This window comes from Hippocampus zosterae, chromosome 1 (genome assembly GCF_025434085.1).
Source record: "Hippocampus zosterae strain Florida chromosome 1, ASM2543408v3, whole genome shotgun sequence".
Classification (NCBI taxonomy): Eukaryota; Metazoa; Chordata; class Actinopteri; order Syngnathiformes; family Syngnathidae; genus Hippocampus; species Hippocampus zosterae.
This window is the reverse complement of record NC_067451.1, coordinates 10,408,052-10,424,883: the sequence shown is the minus strand read 5'-3', so window position 1 is coordinate 10,424,883 and position 16,832 is coordinate 10,408,052. Positions and strand designations below refer to the sequence as shown.

At 41.6% G+C, this 16,832-nt stretch overlaps 1 protein-coding gene across 3 annotated transcripts in view; it reads right to left on the bottom strand.

Moving 5' to 3' along the window:
• fgf13a (fibroblast growth factor 13a) overlaps positions 1-16,832 on the bottom strand; it is a 96,963-nt gene that overhangs the window by 30,075 nt on the left and 50,056 nt on the right. Inside the window, exon 1 of one of the 3 annotated variants that reach the window (XM_052073141.1) lies at positions 326-501. The exons of the other annotated variants lie outside the window; for them this stretch is intronic. Coding sequence (XP_051929101.1) covers positions 326-371 — 46 coding nt within the window. The 5' untranslated portion in view covers positions 372-501. Of the gene's footprint in view, positions 1-325; positions 502-16,832 lie in introns of those variants that run through there. 3 annotated transcript variants of the gene reach the window in all.

The window sequence follows — 16,832 nt, the reverse complement described above, 5'->3', positions numbered from 1 at the left end:
ACAAAAAGTATTACTTCATTCTTTTTACAGAGATCCATTAATGCTCTTTAGCCGTAAAAATGAAATGCCAAATGTAGAAAAGCAGATCCTTCAAAGCGGAGTTTACCCTAGATGCTACAAAAACACATTTTGGATGTGTATCATATGAAGAAAACAGAATACAATGTCATCAGAAAGCTCAAAACAGCCACGATAAACCACTTCTGCACATTTCAGCACCAAGGACAGTTCCGACACATTTCAAAAGACACTCCTGAAATGCAGCTTTAAAAATAAAACCCTAAAAACACAATCAAGGGTGCTAAAAATACACCCGGCAGCCTACCTGAGACTGTTTTTCTTAAAGGAAAGCTCATGGTTCGAGCGGACATGTAGCGAGTTGCGGGCGACGTCGGGAGGAGCGGAACAGCCTCCGGCACACATTCAGCAAAGTTGAAGCGCGCAGCCGACAACAACTGTCAGAAGATGCGCGTGAGACGAGCTTGAGCGTCGGGGCGTGGCCACCGGCGGGGAAGATCATTACAGGACATTAGGACTTCAAGACTCATTAAACATTCATTCGGAGGGCTGATGCTCCATGCGTGCGCGGGGGTGGGGGGGTGGGGGTCAGGTTGAGGGTAAAAGTGGTAAAAAATAAATAAATGGACCCTTCTTGTCATGTGGGGGAGCAGACAAGACTTTGCTCTCATGTTACACAGACGCTGTAAAGTGATCCGATAATGCGCCGACTAAACCGGTTATTGTGGGCCTTTCCACTCTGAAGCGAACAAATATCGATAGCCAATCGAGTGAGACAATAAAAGGGCGGCGTGCGCCGACGACAGAGAGTGTTTACAAGGACGTTTGTCTCCTCTGTCATAGCGGGCACGAGAACCCAACAAAAAGCAGCCTGCCTCTGCAAACTTTGACAAAATGAGATCATGCAACATTACAGCCGTCGCAATCCATCATGTGGCGTGGCTTTGTTGCATCCTATAAAAGTAATTGCTATTTATAACATCCACTTTGATGCTTTCTATTTATAGAATTGTAAATGGAACTTTTTTTTTTCTTTCATAGGACTTTTTAAGATACTTGCAGCCTTAAAACTGCCGGGTCAAAAAGTAACCCAAATTGGGTGAGATAGCTAACCCAGTGTTGGGTCCAAAAGTGACCCAGCCAATTCTGTGTTATTTATGTACAAACGCATAAGGGTTGAGAATTTGACCCAGCATGTTGGGTCAAGATTTTGATCCAACAAGGGATTAAAAACCACATATCGTGATTGATGAGTTAGAGCTACCATGAATTGGGTAATCAGGTCAAGGTCACGAGAATTAACAAAAAATTCACGAAACAACTAAAACGACATTTAACCCTCATATTATGTTGAAAAAAAATCAGATTGATTATGTTGTGGGTCATTTCGACCCACACTGTAAAAATCCACACAAAATAGTCAAAAAACAGGTTACACCAGTAACAACTTTGTTTAAAATGATGATGATTCAGATAAGAGACAAACAACAGATTTTTAATCCCAAAAGTATATTTAAAAAGACAGTTTTGTCAAGGAAATAAAATAAAAAACAAGAATGCTTAAAAACACACACAATGTAACTGACTCAAATCTAACTACAGCAAAAACATTTGCAAAAATTTCTCTATCAAGTAAATTCATACGTGACTAATCGAGACTTATACTAAATGCATTTATTTCTGTATTATTTTTTTAGCCATACAGAAAAAGGAAGGTCATTTGGTGATTGTAAATTGCTTTGTTTTTTTATTTTAACTAATGAAAACTCAACGAAAATGAAGCATTTTTGATGCGCCTTCTAAATTTTTGGGGGGAAGAATTCCATGACATCAATGTGCAACAAGGTGACGCAAAAGCGCGTCTTTATGCCCGTTTGTAAACTTTACGAAAGGTCACGCCCGCGACCCTCGTGAGGATAAGTAGATCGGATAATGGATGAATTATTATTTTCATTTTTATGACAAGCACGATAGAAAACGGATGGTTGGAACCAAGTTAATTTCGCTTCACCGTTATGACCACTAGATGGCAGAAGATAACACTATTAAGAGTCCACATTACTGTGAGCACACTGGCCACTTTTTTTTCTTTTAACAAAATTTGTCCTCATTAGGGTGGCGGATGAGCTGCAACTTTAGGGATGAGGGCAGCGTACACCCTTGACAGGTCGCCCACTCAAGTCACACTCATGATAAACAATTTAGAACCTCTAATGAAGCCGACAAGCTTGATCAAGGCAGTGCCCTGAATTTGAGTGACCAGTGTTACGATGTGTGTTTTGTCAATTTATATGCTGTGTTTTCTCATTTCATTTTTTCTGGATTTTATACTGGGATATTTCTTGATTTGCTGGGTGTGTGAGATACAGAGGCTGAGAGGGGAGGAAACAATGTGCTGGAAGGATGGAGGAGGGCGGGGGGTGGGGCATTACCATGGAAAGCATCAGTCACTTTAGGTTCCAGTAGAGGAGACGGGTGGAGGCTCTAGGACACAATCAAGCTTGACTGAGTGGCGCATGGCAACCATGTCAACGCACAACCGGAGAACACTCAAGAGCAACAAGGTTACATACTACATAGTATCAGGTAATTGCATTTTGTAAGTCAAACACATGAGAAAAAAAATTGGTTATACATATTTAGATTTTGTTAGCACCCCCCACCCCCCAAAAAAGGATAAACCAAAATTAACTTAAAATGTTTCAAAATATATCTGGCGAAAATATTAAAGTATACATCGTGAGTTTGTTTGGTATAGTTTTTGGGGACGATATTTTCATCATGGGCAGCCCGGTGGTCCAGTGGTAAGCGTGTCGACCTCACAGTGCAGAGGTATCGGGTTAAATTCCAGGTCCGGCCTCCCTATGTGGAGTTTGCATGTTCTCTGGCTCTTGAGGAACCGGAGTTCCCTACCCCTGACCTAAACTGACACGAATTGTCAGGCTCCATTATTAAAATTTACATCGTCAAACATCAGAATTTTATAATTGATTAAATGACAATATCAAACAAAAACGAGACCTGAGAAATCTAATCTACCAAACTGTTCATTATTCGTTACAGTAAGACAGACAGACAGATATAAATAGATACAAACATAGATACTCAATTTAACACCAGCACCAGTTCCATCTTGACGTCATGACGAAAAAAAAGCAATACTGCTAATTAGGCACCGACAGAATTCTTGGCATCTGTCACGTATCCTCTAAACTTTTGTTCAGTGGCTGGCTTCAAAGTGCTCGTGATCAGCACTGCCACAAATTCCCTCACCGTTTCTCCCCCTCCTCCAAAAGAACAAAAAGAACCAAACAATTTTTCACAGATCATCAATGGAGGCTAAATATGGCAACAAAACAAAGCGCTGGCTGGAACAGTTTCAGGACGCATGGAAGCTGCCAGATATTTGTTGTCAGTGAGTGTGCCTCCTAATCGTACAAATTGTGGAAGAGGTGTGAAATAAATAGCAGTCTGGACCGTAAAAAAGCATCGCATACAATTTGGACAAATGCGTCTGTTGAGCATTGCTATGTTTCTTGCACTTGTTTTTGTATTGAGATACGCACAATGTGGTGAGCCGACATCATCCACGTGAGGATGACGATTGAGCTCAAGCTCATGAGCCGAAACCATCAAGTGCGGATCGGTCGAGGGTTTTATACGTATAGAATAGAGCACTACCCTATTCTTCATCTGTAGCAGGGGCGGTCAAATTTCAAATCCTGTAGGATTTTTTTTCCCCAATTCCCCCCCCCCCCCCCCCTCCCCTTACCAACCAAATATAAAGCATAACTAACATGCGACGCCCTAAATGTCATCGCAACACAAAATTGGCTACTTTTCCTATGAATCAATGGCTGGGATAAATTATATCCCTTTATTAAATCACAGCAAAGTAGTTTAAACCAATTGCGGCCCATGTTCAAATTTCCACCAGCCCACCCAAAGCCTCGGACATAAAATTCATAACGTCACGACTTGATGACACGTGAAAATATACACGTACCAAAAACGTGCTATTCCATATTTAACCAGAAGATGGCAGCAAACACGTGGCAGCACTCTGCTGCATTTGGAAATACAGCACAGTTGAGTACTCTCAAAGTGTGCTCCTTCACTCCAAACCCACCACTCTCACAGTCACCCTCGCTGCATGACCCTTGTGTGACTCTTTTTTTAAAAAATGGAGACCGTCGCAAAGAAAAGGAAAGTTGAAAGAAACCGAGGTTGCGTCCACGAAAATGGAATTTGGCATATGCTTTCACTGACTACGACAAGGTGACTGGGAATGAACGCCGTGAAAAATAAAAAGCAACTGTAAGCTGAATAGTTGCCACTCTCCCCCCAACCCTGCCGCACCGCCCACTGCGCATTTTCAAGAAATACGTTTATAACTCTCAGTTTCAAAAAGGTTGGTGACCTTGCTGTCCAGTGTTTTGCTGCACAAGACACTCGACTGTGAGAGCCTTCGTTAAGATGTTGGCACACATGCAGACAATTGGACAACAACCACAATCGCCGCGCAAACGCACGTACGCGCACACACAGACACACACTGTATAGACGCGCGCACAGAGTGACCGCAGTCAACCTGCCAAAAGGAACACATGCCTCTAAACAAGTGTTGTCAGAACCACATCCAGTCTCGCTCCTGCCAGCAGCACAATAGGAGATAGCTGGAGGAGGGCATCAAGAGCAGGAGATGGTCACTTGCCAAAAAGTGAGTAATCAAAAGTGTGAATTATAGAGCGTAAGTCAACAGAGGCCCTTTGGCAAAGTCAGACAGCGTTTTAAGAGCTGACAAGAAATAGCCCAATCACTTTTATGAAATGGGCTATCGGCACGATGAACAGAATGTAAAAATAAAATAAAGGAACGTGAGGCGGCTGTTGTCAAAGAGGCTGTCCGTATGTTTGTGTTAATAAATTTGTGCTAATTTTACCTCAGTCACAGTCCAGAAATACAGCAATTGAGGTGATGCTGACCTATATTCGCTTCACTATTTTGACACATTACAGACGTCATCTGAAACCCAAAGCTGGAGTAAATGTTCTACTTACTGCTCGATACACAAATGGACACGCTTTTTAGATTCTGCCATGATTTCAGTGTTCATACGTTACTTTTGAGCACTTTTCAAACTCGATCATGCTTCTTACAGAACATCATATTGAAATATAGATACTAGGAAAAATAATAAAAATAATTTTATCATAGTGACTAGACCTTTTGTATCTCAAATCATCTTTCCCAATATGATTGAATAGAAATGCCATTAATCCGTTCCAAACCAACCCCCGTCAAGAAAAATTTTGAATTGAAGTTTCCTATTTTATTGAGGAAAATAGCACACCATCACATTACCCTTTATAAAAACATATCATAAACACATAATTAAATCAAACGCTATTTAATTCAATTAAATGAACTGTTTTTGCATCAAGATGAATTCTTTGCAGCTCCTTCTGGTGTGCGTAACTTTGCCTCCACAGGGCAATACAATACATGGAGACGCAAACATGGAAGCCTTCTCCTCCAACTTCTCTGAATGACTCAATAAGCTGCTTTAATATTGATCCTTCTTTGCAGAGGATAAAGCATATATACCGATCAGTGTTGTTGTATATATCAAATATTGGTTGCTTAAAGTGTTATATGATTCTGATTCTGATAAAGTGTTATTACACCACCAAAATGATGATATTCAGTCTGGTGTTTTTCATTGATTGTAAACATTAAACCTTTATAAGGCAAAAAGCTATGTGGTCTGGTTCAGACTTAGACACTACAAATACATGATGTGCTCTCCGAATTTAATAAGCAAACATTTATCATCATCCGGATTCATGCAGTTCCTTAAGTTCTCCCCCCTCCCTCACCCCCAAAAAGAACCCTTTTGTCTCTCAGCTTTTCAGGACCACGAGCCACATTTCTGTCCTCAGTGTTACCCCATCCCATCTCCGTGACTTGTCCTCAAGGAAAACTGTAAATTATGCAATGAGGTCAATGTGCACTGGAGACAACTAGGATGTGAACTTTAATGAAGCTCATTTGAGTTTGGACACAGGCCGCTTACTGGATCCCACACACCCTTGGTGCGCTCGAACAGTTGACATTGCACCGTGAGGAGAGAGGAGCGTTGGCGAAGAGCGCTGATGCGTATTTGGAACCGTGAGTCGCCGCTTGCAATTGAAATGGATTTCCATGGGACAGGAGAAGTGAACCAATCTCTTTTTTCGTCAATGGATGCTACAGCTTCTTGTTGACTTTGAAACTTAGCTTGTAGCCGACGTGTGCACATTTTGAGCATGACGTCTCTGATCCACTGGTTAAAGGACACTTTCTCTCCTCTTTCATCTCAAACTGCTTCGAACAACAAAGCGTGTGACGGAAAAGTGGTTAGGACTGCACGACTGTCCGTGTTTTATGTTATGTGTTGTGTTTATTATTTTACTTTATGTTAACGGTTTTGTAAAGCGCTTTGTTACAGCTGCCGCTGTTGTGAAAGCGCTATATAAATCAGCATGTATTGTATTGTATTGTATTGTGATTGTAGCTGACTGCAGATCAGTCAGAGGAGGCCGAAGAATACATTTTAAAGCATCCCACAGTGGCTGTGGATCGCAACGCAGTGGGGATTGCGCGGCTCAGATTGGCTGAGATTATTTCAGTGCTTGAAAGACCCAAGCAATAGCTGCAATGGAGGGGGGCGGGGGTGACAGTAAATGGGTCAATATCACTATGAAGAGCCTTGGGTGCGCTTATCAGAATCACTTAGTCATCGTGGAAATGTCGCAGAACAATGAAACTCAGTTTCATTGTCCACATTTGCACACTTACCAGTACAAAGTTTAGGTTCTTAAAATTTGTATATGTGATTCGATAAATGCTGACAACTCGGGTGCAAAGATTATTTCGTCCTGAATTATGGTGATACAGGATAGCGTTAAAATGTTTTTCTAATTTTTTGATGGGAGGCTGAGCATAGCTAAAATGGTGCCCGGTGGTATACTTGAGTTGCTTCTCTCCGACTACATAAGAAATTGAGTGCCTGGAATTGAGATAAACCAATTAGCTTTGCCGACACCCCGAAAATCCATTGTCCCTTTGGATAGGCCACTGGGGTGGTTGCTTTAGAGCGTCTTGTTGTTTGCCATGAGTGTACGCACATCACACAGAGATAGACAGAAAAGCAATGAGGGGGTTGGGGGCGGGAGGTGGTATTTATTTATTTAGTCTGGCTTGACAGTCAATGTGTAGGCCCAAGCTTTGAGCTTGCGTGGACACTAACGTTAGAGTGCCTTGTTGTCACTGCACGATGACTCGGTGGGATTTTTTTTCATGTCTGAAATCAATAGTTATGCGTCGGCCTATGAAAGGTGCGAGACAAAGTCACATCCGTTTTATTTGAGAGGTATTTGATTGACATTTGATAGTTGAGCAGGGCATTATTGAAGTGACCCAAGCGCTTGATTTCTTTCCCAATTTTGAAGTCTCATTTTGTATACGTGGTGATTTTTTTCTTTAATCACGCAAAATTTGGTGGTTTACAACTTTTATTTGTGGCGTGTCAACTTGAGAAGACATATTTATTTTCACTTCATGCTGAGATTAACGAGACAAGTCCACCGTGTCAGGATCAGCAATGTTCTGTTCACAGTCAATTCTTCAAGAAAAGTGGGAACTTGACCCATATGCCTTTCGAACAGTATATCGTCTACGCACTACAATGAATATGAAGTTCAACAGAAAATCTCAACTTTTTATAGTGAAGCGGTAGCATCTCAAAAGACACATTCTGGTGATATTGCCTCAAACGTGACTGAACTGCTGTATAAATGGGTCATGTTCCCGATCAGAACCAGAATGGTCTCACGTCTGCCTTTCATCTTTCATCCGAGCCGAGCTTGCCGGTGACGTCATCCCAGAGAGCAATCAATAGAAGCGTAATGGCGATGGACGGCGGGAGATGAGCGTTTGGGAGGAGCAGTGCGGCACTGATAGAGAACCATCCAGAGCGGAGGTATCAAAAGTAGGGCAAAATGAGCAGTGAGGCAAAAGTGGGTCTCTCTGTCTGCAAACTGAGTCTAACGCCGCTAAAACCCACAGGCAGACCTTGGATTGGTGATATTGCAGCGCAGTCTTAAATCCTAACACATTGTTCTAATCTAATCCCTTTGTCTACATTACATAGTGATGGGATCTGAACAGATCACTTTCAGGCCAACCTGTACGTGAAACAGGCGAGAAAAATGCTCCCGATGAAAACAGTCACACTGATGAACGCCAACTGCATGTGATGCATTTGTTTTACACGCTGGGAGGACAGGAGTACAAACAGAAACGGCGATTGCCCGCTGCGGATGGTGACATCAGTAATCTGTTGACGCTCTCACGCAGCATCTAATCGCCCGCGCGGCCAGTTAAATAGGAATAAACCCTGTTACGTACGTGTGCATCTTTTGGTCCCGCTGTGTTAATGAAGTCATTAAAAAAAAAAGCACGAAAGGGAAGCCAAATGATCCGATGGCACAAGAGTGGATTATTCATTTCTGGGTTGGTTTGTTTCTGAATGCGTTTGTTTATGTTGGGTATTACCTCACTCACTTTTTTTTTCCATCTTCATATCAGCTACTCATCTGACTCTAAATCAACGAGGGCAAACCTGTCTCTCGCTTTGTCTCTAGCTCTCTGGTCAAAAGTCAAAAATCCAATGGCTTTCACTACCTGTCAATCATATGCACATTTCTGTTTTTCTGGGTTGGCGCGGGCTATCTCCCGTGAATATCTGGCGTTCTACAGTAGAATTTTAAATTGTAATATCACCATTCACCACTAGATGACAGACATTGCTTGGTTGCACATGCACTTGGCCTTATTTCTTTTTTAAATTATTTTCATATTTTTCTCATATTTTGTACATTTGTGACGATAAACACTGTACCCGATTAATAACATTTTGAGTGAATTGATGTTATAAAACAAACAAACATGCACTTAATTTTGGCTAGCTGTTCAACAGTTTTGTGCCGTCCTTGAATGTCAATTTTTATGCATGAGAGACCTTTCAACTTGAGGCAAACAAATTACAAATGTGGTCAGTAGCACTGTTGGAAAATTGTACGCCCACCCCTGACCTAATCGTTGACTTCTTGTGTTTGCGTGCAGACATCTCTATGGCAATGTCACAGATACTACAGTAGTCTCTTTAGTACCATCCATTGTGGTGTTGATAGTAACGCTGTTATTTTAGTCTATGTGCTGTTGCTTTACAAGAAGAAAGCTCCACAAGCACAATTTAAGATTACAATCAAATAAGTCTCCTCCACTGGGGCCTACAAAACATGAGGCTCCATATGGTTGTTTGACCAGAGGGGGAGTAATTACACAATGTCGCCTGCTCCCTCTGTGCCCCTCCCATCCTATGAGGCCCAAAAGCCAGCTATGCAACCAGTGTGAGGCTACGCTTTAACGTGATTAAATAATTCCACAGAGCGCAAGTGAAGTTTCAGTGGTGAAATCGCCGAAGCTCATGTCACATTAGTGAGGCCGAAGTTCCGTGGGTAAAGCAAGCTACTGCTGTGCTTTGTTTTGATGTTGCAAAGGTCAGAAACGAGCTCGCTCAACCTCGCGGGGTAAGAAATAGCAAACAGGAATGTTCCTGGATCTCCGGGCGTGACGTGTAATATGCAACATCATCGTGCCAGGGTCAAAGAGATTAAGACGTAATCATCAACGCACTGGCAGATTAAAGATGGCGGTTTCGTGATAATGATGATGATGAGGATGAGGATGATGATTTTGCATGAGATCATCAGTATACCCAGTTGGCACATTACTCGCAAACACGCGACAGAAGCCGGCCAGATCACACGTGTCCAGGCACGCCCGGGAGTCTTTTTGGTGGCATTTTGATGATTACGCTCTTTCCCATCAAAACCCAGTTGTTGCCCTTTTCTGTTCATATTATACGCACATGATAGAGTCCTGCATTGATGTTTTTTTTTTTAATACTTTAATACTTCCAGAAAATGTGTGGCAGAAAAAAAAACTGAAGTGAAAGAGTGCGAAAATAAAATACAGTCCACATCTGTCGATATGTTCTGACAGGCTGTGATTAGACGTGCCAAAGATGATTCCAAAGACTGGAATGACAAGCAAATACTAATGGTTGCCATCAGGCTTCAGAGCATGCAAGTGTATGAAAGTTCCCAAGAAAAATGTGAATACACGCACGTGCACATGGCGAAAAAGTGAAAATGAGCCGCTGTATTCACTCGAGTGGTCTAACTACACTTTTGTCATTTGAATAGAACAATACGGGAAGTTTGACACACTTAGAGCTTTCAATTATTGGACTCAGCACTTTGTCATGATTCAGCAACGCCACACTGGGCCAAGTCCAAGATGGCAAAAAAAAAAGCAGAGATTGATCGAAGATGCAGGGAAAGGAAGTAGTGCTTCAGTTTGGGTGGGTGGACATCTTCATGCTAACAAAGTAGCATATGCCAATCTTATTCATCATCTTTCATGACATATTGTTGAGTTGACAAATGTTTGATCTCGGAACACTACTGCATTAATTTTGTGTGATCCCAATTTCTTTCTTCTTCACATCTACAAGTGATGAAATATCCTTAGAAGTCTCACTTGTCTCTCCTTCTTCGTTTGTTTAGTCAGTAGTTAACTATGCTTTGGGTATTATCTTCATTTCATAGTAGTTGTCTGTTTTGAGTGTGTGTTGGTGAATGCACGTGTTATACGTTTTACATTTTACTCAACAATTGGTCCCCGCTAATAATCACCACTAGATGGCATCGGAACACGAATCGGGAAATAACTCAATGGGGAACATAAATAGATCGTAACACCACATATAAGGTGCATCGAATTATAAGGCGCACTGTCGGCTTTTGAGAAAATTAAATGCTTATAGTGCGGAAAATACTGTAAAAAAGTCAAATATCTGCGATTTAGAATTTGCAGAACCCCATGTTTACTCGCACATTTTCTTTAACTGCATCCTCCAGTTTGTGTCATTTTGCCAATCGCTGTCATGGTCAATCCCTAACCTACAAACGGTAGAAATGATCGGTTATGGCTCATTTATATTTAAATTTTCTATGGTTTCTGATCGTTATCTTTACATGTCCTTCAGGGAATAACATTTCTATGTTACCGCAATGTGAAACTGTTAACTGGTCTTTGTCACAGTTTTACTCTCTTTGGATTTTCACCGTATATTCTTCTTCAAAATGTTAAGACCGTAAATACACACAGGCCAACAAGCATGGGTGCTTTGTCTTTGTGTGGAGCCAATCAAACAAAAACGGGAGTACAATCTGCTGGGAATTTGTCGACGCAGGTGAAGGGCACGTCACGCAGCCAAAGCAGCTCACACCGAGGTTCTTTTAACAAACACCCGCGCAGGGAAATGGCAGAGCAGCACACGCCTAACGAACCGAGCCGGATGCTACAAGCGAGCCGGCTCGCAGTCTTGACATTCAAAGAATGAATGAGTCTTTCATTAACAGTATGCAGTATTTATGTCTAACCTCTCCATTGTCTTGGCACATGCATTTAAAATGACCTTGATCACAGCGGGCTCCTCATGATGCAGTGAAAGGGAATTAATATTTGACAAGACCACTCGACGTGAGTTTCATTGAGTATTTTTATTCTTTGAATAGAAGAGGAGTGTTCTTGTCTGATGCAGTCATCATGGTACATGGGAGGTTTATTTGGAAAAATAAGTCTTTTGGCCCAAAAGATGATATTAGATTTAGACTCAGATACTATAATATAGCGTTGCTCTTCCTGACATAAATCAAAACGCAAGGCTGATGCTACTTCCAACCCTGACCTGCCATGTGCTGTCATCTGTCTGCCTAAAAATGTTCACATTTCAGACAAGAATTCCAATTCAATCTTGAGAAAATGTCCTCTGCCTGCTGAACGTATGCTGATTCATGTATTGCACATTCAGCAAAAGTTAATTTGACAAAATGTCCCCGTTTCAGCTGCCCAAATATATCTGTAATATCATTTCAGATAATTTTTGTGTCTGCATTCGCCTTATTGTTATTATTTTACAAAGACTGAATATATTATTGTGCTAGCTAAAATGATATTGTCGGGTAAGATCTGAATTTGTGCATTCCTATTTTACACTTTGGTCTATATGACAATCATGAGATCAAAACCTTTGCAAGTAAATACGTGGAGGCCTACTTTTCTATTTTTACTTGAGTCATGTCATTCTTAAGAAACAGTACTCTTACGTAAGTAAAGCTAACCCTCTAACCCAAATCTTGACCATAAAATGGAATCCCATCCAACCTCTCCAGAACAGTAAGCCGTTTCTCTGTCACTCCAAACACTTTTTGGTTCTGAAAGAATGCTTTTTTTTGTTCTAAACCCAACATGAATACGTAGATCAAGATTTATTTTAAAACCCATTGAACAAATGGGGTTAGACCCCAATGTCTTGAGTAGAAAGATGACGGTTACTTTTTAAATCAAGCAAGGTAAAGGGTGAAATATGAAACACAGGCGCACATCAACAACAAACGTCCTTGTACGTTGTCTTAATGACATCATAAATCACTTTTGCTTTACTTACTTCCAAAGAAGCTGTAAGAGCATGGATGGGAAAAGAGATTCCCCCCACAGATCACTTGAGTCGACAACAAATTGGCAAAAGCAAGCTTGGAACAGCCTGGACACGATCCAGACAATTAAGCACCATTAGCAAGCAAGTAAACAAACAATCAGTGTCAAGGCCAGCAAAAATGTGCACTGACGAAAAGAGGAGAAGGGCCCAAGAGGCAGACAACGCTTGACTTAAAAGTTGTTCTTTCTCCCGTACGTGGACAAATTACTCTCCTGGTTTTTAATCTTCCCTGGAAGTCATCGTTGGCTGCCATGTTTGCATGATGACACCAAGTGTTTCATAAGCCGTGCATGGTAAAAAGGCTAACATGCCCCTTAGTGACCTCTGACATTAACAAACGCATGCCGTGATTTTATATAACACAGCAGGATTAGGACAAACTGCTGTCTATGCCATTTTAAAGTCACCGCAAAACAAAGACATTTAAAACAATAACTGAATAGCAAGAAAACAGTACGTACAGTAAAACATGAAAAAAATGCAGAGTCTCATGCCGAGTCGAACGCCAAAGAATAAAAATTTGTTTTAAGATCAGTTTTAAAGATGGACAGATCGGAAGCTTGCCTAATGTTTCACGGAAGGTCATTCAAAAGGGAGGGAACGGCCATTTCGACATTTAAAGACGCAGAAAATAATGTTAAGGGTGGCACAGTGATTGACTGGTGAGCACATCCGCCCCACGGTGCAGAGGTCGTGGGTTCAAGTCGACTCCGGCCTTCCCATGTGGAGTTTGCCTGTGTGGGTTGTCCGCAGGTACTCTGGTTTCTTCCCACAATCAAAAAATACACATAGTCGATTAATTGAACACACTAAACGGTCACTAGGTGTGATTGTGAAGAGTTGTTCATCATGTGTGCTCTGTGATTGGCTGGCGACCAGTTCAGGGTGTCCCGCGCCTACTACACGAAGACAGCTGGGATAGGCTCCAGCATGCCTGCAACCCTTGTGAAAAGTGGCATGGGTAATGGATGGATGGATGGAAAAGAATGTTACAACGAGCTCTAAAGTGGACAAGCAGTTAGGGAGGGGAGACCAGAATTGGAGTTTATGTACTCCCTCCTATAAACTCCAGTTAGGAGGCAAGCAGTATTTTGGACCAACTGGAGACGCTGGAGGTGATACTGGCTGCCCCCACAATAAAGTGCATTACAGTACTTCAGACGAGATGTGATGAAGGCATGGATTAATTGAACATGGATTACAAGGAAATTATTGACCGTGCCAAAAGAAATAAAAATACAGAGAGATCTACAAGACAACTACAATTTTTATTGGCTGTATTTTAAATCCTCTTAAAATATTTGCCACATTGGCATATTTGGCCATTCTGAGCTCTTAATGTCTAAGAGGCACTTTGTGAAACTTCATGATGAAAAAGGCCGCATTAAGCTTTTAGAGGGTCCCCAAAAAGGTCAGAGCAGCTCTCCCAGACGACAAATGTGACATTGACACTCTCCTGCCAGCCTAGCCTAGCGTCTCCAGACACCCAATCACATTAACACACGCATTATTTATTCAGGGGGGCCCAGTGGTCGAGTGGTTAGCGTATCGACCCCACAGTGCATAGGTACCTGTTTCAATTCCAGCTCCGGCCTCCCTGTGTGGAGTTTGCATGTTGTCCCTGGGCCTCCGTGGGTTTTCTCTGGGTACTCCATTTTCCTCCCACATTCCAAAAACATGTGTGGCAGGCTGGTTGAACACTCTAAATTGTCTGTGTGAGTGTGAGCGTGGATGGTTGTTCGTCTGTGTGCCCTGCAATTGGCTGGCAACAGGTTCAGGGTGTCCCCTGCTTACTGCCCGAAGACGGCTGGGATAGGCTCCAGCACCCTCCCCGAAACCCTTCTGAATAAGTGTATTGGAAAATCGATGGATGGATTATTTATTCAGCAATACGTAGACCTCGACAAACAAAAGCTGGCGCCGAAAGACCAAGTTTAAAGGCGAAACAAACTAAGCTATTATCGACTCATCCGTATCTTGTTGATGCGATGGTGGCGCAGTACCAGATGAGATGCAACAGAATGTAGTTATGAGGAGCGATGGCGTCTCCGTCAAAGGTAATTGCGCTGCGCCGGCTTTGCGGTGAATCACCACCACGCATTTTGCAGCGGCTGTGGGAAATGAAGAGAGATGAGCCTCACTCGTGGTGTGTGACTGCTTCCATTCTTGCGGCTGAGTGAGAAGCAGATGAGCTATTTTCTCTGGATGGATGAGACTAATTGATGAGGACTGTGAACTGAATGCTGAAAAGCGCAGGTGCTGAATAACACGAAAACTAAATTTGAACTTTGCTTGAGACGGAGAGTTTAGCACTCACTTGAGAGACTTGAGTCAACATCACAAGATTTTGAAGATTATGTAAAGATTGGTATTTTGAAAGCAAATCTGATGAAGAAGAAGAAAAACTAAAAAAAAATCTAAATGTGTCTTGTTCTGTTCTTTGCACATACGTAATTAAAAAAATTAATCCTCTCAATAAAATATACAGGGAAACACTAATCATATTTTGATTTAAAATTAATTTTCCATTTGGTGGTCATGTGTATTTTAGCTAAAAATATATTACTGTTAAGACCATTGTCTGCTGAAAGTGTTTATTTTCATTTTTTTTCCCCCAGGAGATAAATTATCAAACATTAATCGTCTTCTAATATCCAATGTTCTAAATTTAGAGTTGAATAGATTTAGATTATGAACTTAATTCTTTCCCCGAGCATTGTGTTCACTCACAATTTACTGTTTTTTGATGATTTTTATACAATCAAAATATATATTTATTTATATGTATTATACAATATATATTTTATACAACAAAGAATTTTCTAAATCTCAAAAAATGAAGGATAAAATTGGCACATATTTTTAAGATCTCTGCTAATCGAAAATAAGTGAGTTTTTCAGGTCATATTTTTACAGAAACAAACTTAAGTTAGGTGACTTGGTGAATGTTGAACTGGGAATCAGCAAGGCTTCATTTGAAGTGTTTTATCAACAAAAGATCCAAGTGTGCCAAATTTAACGGAGTTCCACAGGGATGAATGCACCGACCAATGATGATTGAGTCTTTAAGGACGCGAAAAAGATTAGAGCTACTCAATATGGACAAAATTGAGAGTCATCTTTGGAGATCCCCATCCAACCAGAACCTAATGGGGTGAGCACGGCAGGCTTATTCCTTGCTGTACTCAGTACGAGGTAGAACAGCCACGGAAAACCACTTCCACCATTCGCTTTGGTGTTTGCACGTCAATGTGGATATTTGTCTGTCTGTGTATCTATAAATCGCAGAGCACGAGCGAGTCAACACAAAATCTCTCAGTCGCCTGCATTATGGATGCGCTATTTACACAGATCTGCCCCCTCAGGCGTGCTGTTTTGTTTCCAGTTTTGGAGAGACGGCACAAAAGTAAGAGTGGCACGCGCCAACTCCTGAGATGTTGGTGGCACAGATTCAACTAAAAGAGAATGAGGCAGTAAACTGACTGCTTGCAGGTAGCGCACATACGTGTTGATGAAGAGGATTACGGTTCACCGTCAGATTTGGGTGCTTGCGTTTCTCTGCAGCTTTGCGCCGATGCCACTGTGACTCATCTGTGGCGCCAGAGATCCAAACCCGATTCACTAATTTGTGTTCTTAACGGAGGCAGACAGTGGATGCTATCATCCCCTGCAGGAAAACTTGATTACACACACTCCGAAACAGTACAGTGTGTATCAATCTTTTCTCTCTTGCCGCTATCTCCTGACCCAAGTCTTTGAGGCAGATAGTCACCACATAAAAGGCTTGCAGGGGGACTCGAGTCACATGACTTGACTCGAACTTAAGTCGGCAAGGGTATGACTTTTGAAACCCAATGTGAATACTTTAGAGTTGAGTCTTCAGTCTTGCCTGTGTACAGCTGAAAAATGTGCATTTTCAAAGTGCAAACACACCGATGTGTTGTGACTAAACAAGACTGGATGACTTCACTTAAGACTTGCTGAGCTTAAGTACTCGCTAGACTCGACGTGCTTGATTTTTATTGCCACCGTAACTTGCTTGAAACTTGAAAGTTAAGATTTGTACATAGTATGTGGATGCAGAGATGGGAATGAAAGGTAATAATAGCTTATCTTTGAAATTGGAAGATAACTGCAGGTC